Below are 13,959 nucleotides of genomic sequence, written 5' to 3' on the forward strand. Positions count from 1 at the left end.
TTCAGCTTAATTTCAACTGACATTTTAATTGTTTTAGTTAAAAATAAAAAATATCTTAAAAAATGTGTAGATTTTTTTTTCTGTGGGATCCTTCAGTAAGGAGGTGCTAATATATTTATTATATGGTTTTATGTTTATTTTAAAACTAATAACTCTAGAAAGTACAAGTAAATTTATATTCACTATATAATGTTCATGTATTTAAGATTTGATTTATTTTAATATTTTTTTCAAGACCTGGAAATCGCAATTTTAAAATTTCAAGATATTTCCAGGTTTCCTTGCCTCTGGGAACAGCCCTGTATATTTTGGTATTACTTATATACTATTATAGTAATTATTAATATTTCAATAAAAAGCTTTTATTTTTGTATTAACAGATTTTAGTTTAATTTTCAGTATTTTTTTTCAGCTTTTTATTATTATTATTATTTTTTAAATATTTCTATTTTTTTCATTTTTTTCTTTTTAGTAATTTTAGTACATTTTGAACTAATTGAACATATTTCAGATGGCTGCAAAGGCAACATACACTTCTTAAATTCATATATAAATATTTTCCCAATATTTATTTTATTTCAGCTTACTTTCAACTGACATTTTAATAGTTTTAGTTTAAAAATAAAAACATCATTAAAAATGTGTTTACAATTTTTTTTTTTTTTTTTACTAGGTTTTTTTTTTTTTTACTTTCAATAAGTAGGTGCTAATATATATTTAACATACTTAAACTTAAATAGTGCAGGTTTTCCATTTTGTAACTTGATTTATATGGTATTCCTATGACGTTATATTAACAATATGTACAAAGTTTAGGGTAACAATAAACACCAATTTTATAATTTGTCCCTTGGTCGAATATGACCTAAACCAGTTTTGTATGAGTAGTAAAAATGGTATGCAAATGAACAGAAAAGGCCAGAAATGGTGCATGGCAGAGCTGAATTTTTTTTTTTTAATCTTCTATTTGAGAATTTCTGAGGAAATCAGGAGGAAATTGAAACCACCAGAATAATGGAATTTGGGCTTGAGAGAGAGACAAAAAAGAATTTTGTTTCAAAAGCTATAAACTAAAAGGTTCATGAAATTTTGAACTGTTTTCTGATGGCACGAGAGTGTTTGAGAGACTCCGAAACTGGCACAAAGAGTTTTAAGACCCTCCGCACTCAGCGTGCCAAACGGCCAGCCAGAAAGCACAGAATATTAAACTAGGAAATCCAACACTTATAATAGGTGTCAACACACTTTCTGCACTTGGCCCCTAATAGGAATAACAGGAAATAATGTGAGTTTGAACCTATGCTGGGCACATGAATACGCATGTGTGTAAGAGTGTGAGTGTGTGAGGAAGGTCCAGAAACCTCAAGCATCTGTGCTCAATGCTGCCTGAGTGTTTTCAATTAGGACTCTGGCAGAGCATGTCTCTCAGAAGCCTGACGCTGCTGGACGTCTGCCCCGCACCGACCGCGCACTACGGAGAGTCCCGCCTGCTTATCAGCGCTCATGCACACACCTGTCCTGCACCTCTAGAGCACCACTGGCCCATCACACAACCATAAATACTCACAGGCTCACAGAAACTGAATCGCACGAGGACTGCTATAAGCAAATAAATGCCACTTTCTAGGAATAAGTTGCAAAATAGATCTGAAACTCATTTGTAAGTCATTTTTGAGCTAACTGAGTCAATGAAAGGAAGTGCTTAACCCTAACACAATGCTGAAAGTCAATGTAAACATTATATGAATTGGGTAACACTTTACAATAAGGTTCATTAGTTAACTACATTAGTTAACATGAACTAAGAATGAACAATACATCTACAGCATTTATTATTCTTATTGTTATTTTCAAAATTTATTAATGCATTATTAAAATCCAAAAGTTATGTTTGTTAACATTAGTTAATGCACTGTGAACTAACATGAACTAACAATGAACAACTGTTTTTTTAACATTAACAAATATTAATAAATACATTGTTCATTGTTTGTTCATGTTAGTTAATACATTAACTAATGGAACTTTATTGTAAAGTGTTACCATGAATTGTTTTCATTTATTTTTATTCATGTTTAGAAACGTTGAGACATGTCTGAATAGTTTAAAATTGATGTTTTTTTTTTGCAGATTTTCTGATGTGGTTTTGTTGTTTTCTATAGTATTTATTTTTTTGCATTGATATTTATGATTTACAGGTAAAATTATAATATATTACCATATACACTACCGTTCAAAAGTTTGGGGTCAGTACATTTTTAGTGTTTCTTTTTTTTTTTTTTAGAAATTAATACTTTTATTCACCAAGGATGTATTAAGTTAATAATTAAAAGTTTATTAAAAGTTCAGAATAAATAATTTACATTGTTATAAAATATTTATATTTTGAATAAACACTGTACTTTTTAAACTTGTTATTCATGAAAGAATCCTGAAAAAAAAAAAATCACAAGTTCCAAAAAATATTTGGCAGCACAACTGTTGATATTATCCAACATTGATCATTCTAATAATAAATCCGCATATTAGAATGATTTCTGAAGGATCATGTGACACTTAAGACTGGAGTAACAGCTGATAAAAATTCAGCTTTTCATCACAGGAATAAATTCTATTTTAAAGTATGTTAAAATAAAAAAACATTATTTTATATTGTAAAAACATTTTGCAATATTACTGTTTTTTTTCTATATTTTTAATCAAATAAATGCAGCCTTGATGAGCATAAGAGACTTCTTTAAAGACTATTACAAGTCTTACTGACCCCAGACTTTTGAACGGTAGTGTACATCACGGTTTTTATTGGAGTTAACTACAACTAAAATTAAAACCATAAAAAACATACTCGAATTACTTGAAAAATAATACATGGTTAACTAAAATAAAATATTAAAAACCTATTTTAGCTGTCATTTCTCATTTTACTTCAGTTTAACTTCTTGTACTATAATAACTAAAACTAAATCATAAATAAAAATTAATAAAAACTATATAGACATACACAAGAAAAACAAAATCTACTAAAATGACAAAAATAAACAAGTATTAAAACTTTAAATGAATATGGAAAATATAAAAAATGATTCCAAATATTAATGAAAACAAGTTTAGTATCATAGTATCCTAATATATATATATATTTTTTTTTAATATGTAATTATTTTTAAATAAATTTATTATTAATAAAAAATATTAATAATAGTTTATACTGTTTAACATATCAAATAGTTAAAAAAAAACTATATATATATTTTAAATATGCAATTATTTTATAAATATTACAATAAATAATAATAATTTACTTTTTAACATTAAATAATTTAAAATATATATGTATATTTTAAATATGCAATTATTATTTTATAAATAATAAAATAAATATTAATAATAGTTTATACTTTTGTTTTAAATATGCAATTATTTTATAAATATTAAAATAAATATCAATAATAATTTATACTGTTTATAAAAAAATAAAAAACAAAAACAAAAAAAATCTAATGAGTAAAGGTATCCAAAACTTGTGGAACGTGCCATATAACACACATACAAACTCGGCTATAACTGCACCTTTTTCCCATGTGCTTGTTGGCCACAGACAGGGAGGCCATAGCGGTCACCGTCTCTGCCTCTTCAGTTTCACATCTCTGGGCCTCCAGCAGTGAGTATCCCAGAGTCGAGGCAGATCTCTGCAGCGAGCGCCAGTATTTACCTAAGCACAAAACAGGGTCAAAGCTCAACCTTAAACATGATAAAGTGGTTTATTTACAGGTTTAACACATCAGGTAACATGTAAAGACATCACATGTATGCCAGAGTTATGACTTAACTGCATAACGTCTGCTTTATACTGTACAATATTCTCACTAAAAACTGCTTACTTCAAGAAGACAACCTCTTTTGACATGTACACAATTTTTACAGGCTGTTCAGGGGTAAGTTCATCTAAAATGGACTATATTACAATAACAGCTACAGCAGTTGTGTACAATATGTATGAGGGCATCAGTGAATGAATAAACTGTGAAACGTTGTGTGCACGCACTCTGGATTTCCAGAACTTTCTCCATGGAGTGAATGGCGTTGGCGTTCGGCCTCTGTTGTAGCACGTCATCAGGAATAGGATCCAACTGAAATGAAGATCAAAAAATGCAGGTTAAACCTTGCTGCATGAAGACTCATTACTAAATGATTTCGGATAGTTACAAAATATAAGATTACTAGTTTTTGTAAAGAAACAATGTTCAACAGCGGCACCAGCAGGTAAAGTAAAAGCGGGAGTCTGCAACTCTCCCGCCTCCCCTGAGCCCATTGAGTTTTAACAGACTTCCTAAAGCATGCGATGAGTTTGGTGGGGGGTAATTGAGAATAAATGGAGGAAAGTCACATGAGAGGAGGGAATGCCTCCATTGCGATATGATTGGCTGCGATTGGTTCATACAATAAAGCCTCGTGTTTGCATGCATTTGTAAATCTGTTTGAATGTACAATATAATGCCGTTAATAGAAAAACCTATTAAAAAAGGAAAAAAACTCACACACTTAGATATAACCACTTTGTCACATCAAAATAAGACTTAAAATGGCATGAAAACATGATGTGTGGCAGTTTTTAGTGAGTAATCAATTTAAAGTAAATCTCCATCTCTGTGACCTTTGATGACTTATTAAAAAAATAGTTAGATGTTAACTATCAAAGTGAACAGCTGCACATAAGTTCACTAATAAAATATATTGTTTAAATTGTTACTGCTTTTATTATTATTATTTATTATTTTGGGATAAATGTAAAATGCCTAAAAACCCTAACTTGATACAATTCATACTTGCCTTTGATAAACAGAATATTGATTACATTGTTAATGTAAACATTTTCTTTTTCTGATAATGTAAACAATGTTTATTAAACCAAGAAAATGCAACTGGGACATGAAATCACATTTGATAAAAAAAAAAAAACTTTGATGACTTTGACTCCTCATTCCATAAATTCAGAATTGAGAGACATAAACTGTGAGCAAGTCAGAATTCTGTGTTTATAATTAAGACTTTTTCCCTTAGGCCTGTTAGTCTGTTCATAAACTCAATTCTGAGTGTATATCTTGCAATTTCATGTCTATTCCTCTCAGAATATACAGTATATAGCATACGAAACTAAACATTTGAGAAAGTGTTTCCAAAGATCACAAGATTCACCAGCCAGCAGTTTCCAGAAATCAGTCATTTGTCTGGTTGTCAAAAAAATCACATTGTGACCCTGGACCACAAAAACCAGTCATAAGGGTCAACTTTTTAAAACTGAGATTTATACATCCTCTGAAAGCTGAATAAATAAGCTTTCCATTGATGTATGGTTTGGGGAAAATATTTGGCCGAGATACAACTATTTAAAAATCTGGAATCTGGGAAAAAAAAAAAAAAAAAAAAAAAAAAAAAAAAAAATCAAAATATTGAGAAAATCGCCTTTAAAGTTGTCTAAATGAAGTTCATCACTAATCAAAATTAAGTTTTGATATATTTACGATAGGAAATTTTTTAAAACATCTTCATGGAACATGATCTTTACTTAATACCCTAATGATTTTTGTCGTTAAAAGAAAAATCAATCATTTTGACCCATACAATGTATTGTTGGCTATTGCTACAAATATACCCGTGCTACTTATGACTGGTTTTGTGGTCCAGGGTCACATTTGATGTTTGACACACCTATGTGAAGTGGGATTTTGGAGTTATTTTAAGAAGCAAACCCGGCTAGTCATTGTTTTCAGGGACCACCGATGGCAACCTTGCACTAAACGCATTAATAGCAAGCCTGTGTTTGCGCTTTAACGGAGGCTCACAGATGTGCTGAACGCTGTGCTGTAAAGATAGCCAACAATGCAGGGCTTTGTGCTTTGTCGCAGCGCGTGGGCAACGAGACCTCATGCTCCGGCAAACCCTCACGACAGCTCAGGGACCAGCGGGGCCACGGCCCAGAGGAAACAGCCAGCATGCGACGCTGCATTCCTGATGTGGAATGATTCCATTTCCCTCTGGCTCTCGGCTGCATTTTTTCACCCCCACGCAAAAATACTGAAAATCTACGGCCAAGCGTTTCATATGCAAACATTAAAGATGGGGAAAAGGGCAAGCATCCTGTCATTCATCCTTCAGAAACCATTTGGATGAACAAGAACAGACAAAAACAGACATGAAAACTGGGTGGGGTGATTTTGAAATATTAGTAAGTGTAGAGAGAGAAAGAGAGAGGGTGAGATTATTCTCTACTCCTGGCCAAGCTGGAAGCTTTGGTTTAATTAAAACAAATAAGACGAGGGTAGGAGGACTGGAGGCGTTGGGAAAGGCCGTCTGAGGAGACGGAGACTTTAATCCTGCTGTGGCACGACACATGGACGTATCAAACCCCTCTGCATTTCTCAAACCACCACCAAAGCACTAAAATACTAACAGCACAATTTTTATTGTAAATATACTACACTTAACATATATATACAATTTATATTTCTATATTTAAATAAAGTAAAATGCTTTTTACTACAAATATTTAGTACGTACATTATTGTTTGGGGTAGGTAATTTTTTTTTTATTTTTTAAGAAAATAATATTTTTATTCAGCAAGATGTTTTAAATTATGGAAGCCCATTTTTGCCATTGAATAAAAAAATAAAAAAGGTAATTGTGGCTTTTTTCTCAGAATTGCGAGTTTATATCTTGAAATTGTGATTGTTTTTCTCAGAATAATGAGTTTCTATCTTGAAATTGTGACGTTTTTCTTCAAATTGCAAATTTATATTTTGAAATTGTGACTTTTTTTCTCCAAATTGTTTATATCTTGAAACTGACTTTTTTCTCAGGATTGCGAGATTGTATTTTGAATTTGTGATTTTTTTCTCCGAATTGCAAGTTTTTATCTTGAAATTGTGATTTTTTCTCCAAATTTTGAGTTTATATCTTGAAACTGTGATTTTTTTCTCTCACTCAACAGCTGAACAATACTTCTTCTTCTTATTATTTATTATTATTACACATTATTATTAATCTGACTGCATTATTAAAAATCACAAGTTGTGTTTGTTAACAATCAGTTAATGCACTGTGTGCACTAACATGAACTAACAATGAATGACTGTATTTTCATGAAGTAAAATTAAGTTGTAAAGTCTTGCCATATACATATATACATACATTTTCAAATACTAAATATATTACATTTAGTTAAAAATTATTTATACTATACTACAAATAGTCTATAACTAAAATAAAAATATACTATAAATTATATTATACATACATATTATAAATATATATATATATTCATATTTACATATGAAGCTTTTATATGGACATTTTATTTAAAAATGCATAATTAAAAAAAATATTTACCTAATACACTAGCTAATTACTATATATAATGTAAAAATAAATATATTATAAATATTGTTACAATATTATAATTAAATATTACATTATATAGACACACATTTACACTTTCAAATACTAAATTTATTAAATTTAGTTTAAAAATGTTTATACGATACTATATATACACACTATATATACACTACCGTTCAAAAGTTTGGGGTCAGTAAGGCTTGTAATAGTATTTAAAGAAGTCTCTTATGCTCATCAAGGCTGCATTTATTTGATTAAAAATATAGAAAAAAAAACAGTAATATTGCAAAATGTTTTTACAATATAAAATAATGTTTTTTATTTTAACATACTTTAAAATAGAATTTATTCCTGTGATGAAAAGCTGAATTTTTATCAGCTGTTACTCCAGTCTTAAGTGTCACATGATCCTTCAGAAATCATTCTAATATGCGGATTTATTATTAGAATGATCAATGTTGGATAATATCAACAGTTGTGCTGCCAAATATTTTTTGGAACCTGTGATTTTTTTTTTTCAGGATTCTTTCATGAATAACAAGTTTAAAAAGTACAGTGTTTATTCAAAATATAAATATTTAATAACAATGTAAATTATTTATTATTAACTTTTTATAAACTTTTAATTATTAACTTAATACATCCTTGGTGAATAAAAGTATTAATTTCTTAAAAAAAAAAAAAAAAAAAAAAAAGAAACAATAAAAATGTACTGACCCCAAACTTTTGAACGGTAGTGTATATATATATATATATATATACACACACACACACATTTATATTTACATATTTTTATGTGGACATTTTATTCGATTTTTATAATTATTATTTACCTGTTATAACATTAATAAAAACTTACTTTACATATACATATATATATACAGAGTTTCCCACAGGTACGACACCGCAGTCGCGTTCATCTCGTAAATATGATCATTCCAACATGACTTGAAGTCAGCGGTCCCATATGGAGGGGTGAAATGTCTGCGTGTGAGGCCAGCTGGTCATTCATTCACACTTTCCCGCTGTGCGGTTTGACTGCAGGTCAACACTTGTCCCCCCGGATTGTCCCTCAGGAATCCTCCCGCTACAGCCCGGCCCCTCTCGCCTCTCCAATCCCGCTGCGACCGCGACCCTCCGCTGCCCTGGCACCGGCCGAGGGGGAGGGACCCGACCTGTCCGTCATGGTGATGGACGTCCCCGCCGCACGTCTATAAACTTTAATAGGTCTTGTCAGTGCACGCCAAGCTGCTTGGCAGGTATGAAACACATGCCAGTTGCCAGCATCCACCATGACAGTGGGATTTATTTGATTTTCCCTCACGCCCGTGGCCTCTGTGTGAGGACCTTCACATTCTCCAGGAAAAAGAAAAGCTTTTGTTAGGATGGTTTCTGTCAACCTGCCTGCAGTAATATAAATTCTGACTTTTTGAGAACGAGGCACGTCCTTCAAATAAGGATGAAGCCAAGCAAACTGGGAAATTCATGCAAAACAGGGTTACCGAAAGAACGTGGAACAGAGCAGAGAAGCAAAAAATAACAAAGTTTGATTGTTTGCAATACATTAAGGCAGCGGCTGTAAATTTTTTGGGCAATGCTCAAACTTTGTAAGTAGAATAGCTAAAACTGCTGAAAAAACATGCACATCATTTACAAGGATCCATTTATGTGATTTACAAATGAGAAAACACAGGAGCAACATTGGCAATAAAGTTAATTTTCTGTATTTTCTTTCAGCTTTATATGTGTTTTTTTTCTTGATACATAATGGAATGGTTTTATTGGTGAAAACAATGAAAAATGCATATCCTTTCAGTTTTACAGCTTAGATAAATAATAACGTTACATGCTTTACTGGAAAAAAATGTTCTGTAAGTATTTCTGTTAAAAATATACAAAGAAAATACCTATATTATTTTTATTATATTAAAATAATAATAGTAATTTATATTTAAAAATATATGCATTAATCACATAAAAATGGGTAAACCAATAAACATAAAAAATAAATATATACAATTAGTTTTATATATTTCTTAAAATAAATATATATTTTTACATTTATTTTTATAATATGTTGTATTATATCTATACATAGATAATTCTGTATAAAGGTATATGTTGCATTTATAATATATAAAACTATAAATATAAATAATGGTAATATTTAGAAATGATAACCAAAATACATATTGTTACATTTAAATATTATATTATGTTTTATTAATAATTATTATTTGTAATAAACATAATGTAATCTTTAAATATTGTGGAGTAGAATATTTCTATAATCCCTGACAAATAATGGAACAGATTTATTTGTAAAAACAATAGAGAATGTATATTCCTTCAGTTTTTAGAGTTTGGATAAATGAAAAAGTTACAAGATTTACTGAGAAAATTTGTTTTTTAATTTCTGTAAGTATTTGTGTTAAAAATATAGAAAAATAGAAAATCTATATAATATTTTATTTTCATTATTATATTAAATTAGCAATAGTCATTTATATTAAAATTATTTATATTTTAATTATACAAAATGACAAAATTTTCAAAAACAAACAAATAAATATTTTTATATTTATTTCTATAATACTTTATATCTGTACGTAGATATATAACTATCTAAAATATTAAATATTATATTAAAATGATATATATATATGACTAAATAAATACATTTAAAAATATAATAAATATAAAAAATAACAAATATATAAAATATTTTTTATATATTTCTTAAAATAAACAAATGAATACAAATATATTTTTTTAAATAAATAAATATTTGTAAAATAGTAAAAAAAAAACTAAAATAATACTGCTTTGTAGGAGTAATATGAAAGAAATAGCTCAATGAAAATGAACTCTCACCATTTTATAACTCTTCTAATTACCATGCATGAAATTTAAGTCATTACTTACTTAAAACATTGCCATTTTTGCATTAAGATCTTCGTGATCAACACCACAGAGGAAGGTAGCTGAGAAACTCACTGGTTCATGTGTGTATTGCCAACATGGTATGAGAGTATGAGAGCAAACAAGATTTGGGAACTAAGGAAGTCTCCAGAAACTCACAGAACCACTGTATTAACCTATTGAGAGCTGTTATTTTACTAGAAGTACATAATTGACCAGCCCTAACAGAGCTGATTACAGTTCATGCTAATGCAGCCTTGCATGAAATGATTGCAGTGACCTAACAAACAGTCCATTACACGACAGACAATTGTGGAAATCAACCCCAGGCCTCATAGGTAAAAGCGAGCATGTTTACTGTAGCTGTTAGGTAAACACAGAGAAAAATCTCATGGTGACTGGCAACAATTAGCCTATTAGGACGCTGTTTATCATATAATTGCTAATGAGCACAATTTGAGAACAACATCTGCTTGCACACATCCGTCTATGAGTCACGGGTTCAGAGCCGAATGACGTCAGAGTCGAAGTGTCATCCGTCAGCTATTTAACCAGTCAAAGTGTTGGTTACTCACAGACAACAGCGACTGAACTGATCAGCAGATCTGACTTATTTTCAAAGGAAACACAATCCTCATTATAACAGCGCCTCCTGCTCTTTACCTGGCTTTAAAAACGAGCAAGTATATTTGACACTCTAGCCCAGGCAGTTAAACGCTCAATATAATGATCACAGTCACACAGGAGGCTGCGGCGCTGTAAACTCTCTCGCTCCATGGGAACTGTTTTCACACGTAGGTGGTTTCAGAGGTTTGACAGCGGTTCGCTTGAATCTGACAATAAACGATCAGAGGCTCTTACAGTGACAACATCAGGGTGGGATGTGGTTTTGGTGCTCTTATGATGCACATTATGAACACAATTTGGACACAATAGCCTTTATAAGATGATACTAGTGGTAATGATGATGTACAACAACATCAGAAGATCATCTGTGATTGTATTTTTTTAATCTATTGGCAGCTCTGGTCAACATCAGAATTCAAAAGATTATTTATAAAATTAAAATTATGAAAAAAATAATTATTAATATAATATAAATCTAATGATAATATTATGACAAAAATAACAACAAGAATATTCTACTAATGTTAGAAGATTATATTGCATTATTGCATTGTTTAATTAAAATAAAATAAATTATATATAAATAAATAAATAAATAAAGGATAAAGAATAATATATATACATATAAATATATACATATATAGGGTTGAATATTTCTGTTGTTTAATTAAATAAATAAAATATATAAAAAAGAAAATTATATATAAATACATTTTTATATAATTTTTATATTCTTTTATAATATTTTGTTAGGGTAGAATAATATATATATATATAATAATATATATATATATATATATATATATATATATAGAGTTGAATATTTCTGTTGTTTAATTAAATACATTAAATATATAAAAAAGTATATTATATATAAATAAATTGTTATATATAATTTTTATATTCCTTTTATAATATTTTGTATTTGTATTTGATATATAACTTTATATAAAGACATAAATTGCATTTATAATACATAATATAAATAATATCATTTTATATAAATAAATGATAACCAAAATATTCTACTGTCATATTTAAATATTACATTACATTATTATATCTAATAACAATAATTGTTATTTGCAATAGACAATGTAATCTTTAAATATTATAGGGCAGAATATATTTTAGTTTCTTAAAAAAATAAATAAATATTTTTTATATGAATTTTTAGAATATTTTGTATTATAACTACATATAGATATATAACTATATAAAGGTATATATTGCATTTTTAATTTATAAAAATATAAACAGTAGTTATAATATTTAGAAATGCTAAAAAATATTCTACTGTTGCATTTAATGCTTGTATTATGTTATATCTAATAAAAATAAGTATTATTTGTAATAAATATAATGTAATCTTTAAATATTATAGGGTATATTATAGGGTAGAATATTATTTTTTTATATTATTTTTTAAAATATTTTGTATTATATCTATATATAGATACATAACTTTATAAAGGTATATATTGCATTTATATTATATAAAAATATAAATAATAGTTATAATATTTAGAAATGATAAACAAAATTTTCTACTGTTACATTTAATGATTATATTTTGTTATTATATCTAACAACAACAATTATTATTCGTAATAAACAATGCAATATTTAAATATTATAGGGTATTTTATTGGGTAGAATATTTTTGTTGTTTAATTAAAAACAAAAAATATAAAAAAAATGATATTAAATATAAATAAATTGTTATATTTATACATAGAGTTTTATCATATACTGTATATGTTAGCATTTTTTAAAATGTACACTGCATGTATACAAGAAATGGATAATGTATGGTATATATGTTTATATAAAGAACATGATTAATCTATCACAATTGCATTTGCAAATAACTGCCTAATTTTAATTTCTCAGTGTAGTGTATTCTGTTTTAATGTGTTCATTTTCATTCATTTACTCCCTTTTAAACTACAGAACACAACATAAGAAAAAAATCATCTTGTTGACAATTTTAATAAAGTGAGTTTACTTCTGAGTGGAAACACCCTACGCCATAGATTTACCTTTCATGTAACCGACGACTGAATGGGTAAAGCAGGCGTGTAGAGGTTGGGGTAGCTGGAGCACCTGTTATCCCATGAGTCTCTTGTTCAAACACGGTCTGGAAGGCTCTCAGACTCTATCCACATCATCTACTCACTGCCCTGAACTTCACCTCCGTTACAATGCAATGATAAAACACCTGCTTCCTGCCATACTGATTACAGTCTGTGCTCTTGTTTCTTATTATCTACTATCTGGCCGGAGCTGAGCTTCTCGGGGCATTTGTGACGTCCTGCATGGGTCGGCAAGTGACCGTTTGCTTGAACTGAATGGGTGCCATGAAAAACATGCATGCTACTTTACCAAAAATATGTATCTAAACAAGGCCTCCAGTTCTCATAGATGGCAAGAAAAGGCAGAGAGGAGCCAACAACAATGTGTACACTGGAGGGAGTATTTGTATGATTATAAAGAAATTATAAAAGATGTATGATAAAACTTATAAATATAAAATAAAATAAAATAATAAATATACATATATAAGATGTTTAATCATTCTAATTATTATTAAATATAATGCAAACATTATGGATTAGAATATACATGTTGACAATTAAATATTTAAGTATTATTATTGCAATTAATAATAATAATAATAATATTTATTATTATTATTATTATTATTACATGATAATTTGTATTTGTAAAACATCTTTATAGAAATATAAATAAAATAAAAAAAACTCTCTATATATCAATATCTATACATGCATATATTATATATACTTAAATTTTTATATATACTTTAAATTTTTAAAACCTATTTTTTTAATTATATTTTTATATAAATTGTACGATAAAACCTATAAAAATATAATTACTAACACAACATAAATCTAATAATCTATATAACATTGTTTAATCACTCTATTATTAAATATAATGCAAACATTGTGGATTAGTATATACATGTTGACATTTTAAAATAATAA

The 13,959-nt window shown here is 28.5% G+C and overlaps 1 protein-coding gene across 3 annotated transcripts in view; it reads right to left on the bottom strand.

Annotated features, from left to right (window-relative positions):
- hdac4 (histone deacetylase 4) overlaps positions 1 to 13,959 on the bottom strand; it is a 296,174-nt gene that overhangs the window by 6,241 nt on the left and 275,974 nt on the right. For all 3 annotated transcript variants that reach the window (XM_051119035.1, XM_051119036.1, XM_051119037.1), the window contains 2 exons: positions 4,046 to 4,130; positions 3,571 to 3,712 (listed from right to left, as the gene is read on the bottom strand). In XM_051119035.1, the coding sequence (XP_050974992.1) occupies positions 3,571 to 3,712; positions 4,046 to 4,130 (227 nt within the window). The remainder of the gene's footprint in view (positions 1 to 3,570; positions 3,713 to 4,045; positions 4,131 to 13,959) is intronic.

This window comes from Labeo rohita, chromosome 9, assembly GCF_022985175.1.
Source record: "Labeo rohita strain BAU-BD-2019 chromosome 9, IGBB_LRoh.1.0, whole genome shotgun sequence".
Lineage (NCBI taxonomy): Eukaryota > Metazoa > Chordata > Actinopteri > Cypriniformes > Cyprinidae > Labeo > Labeo rohita.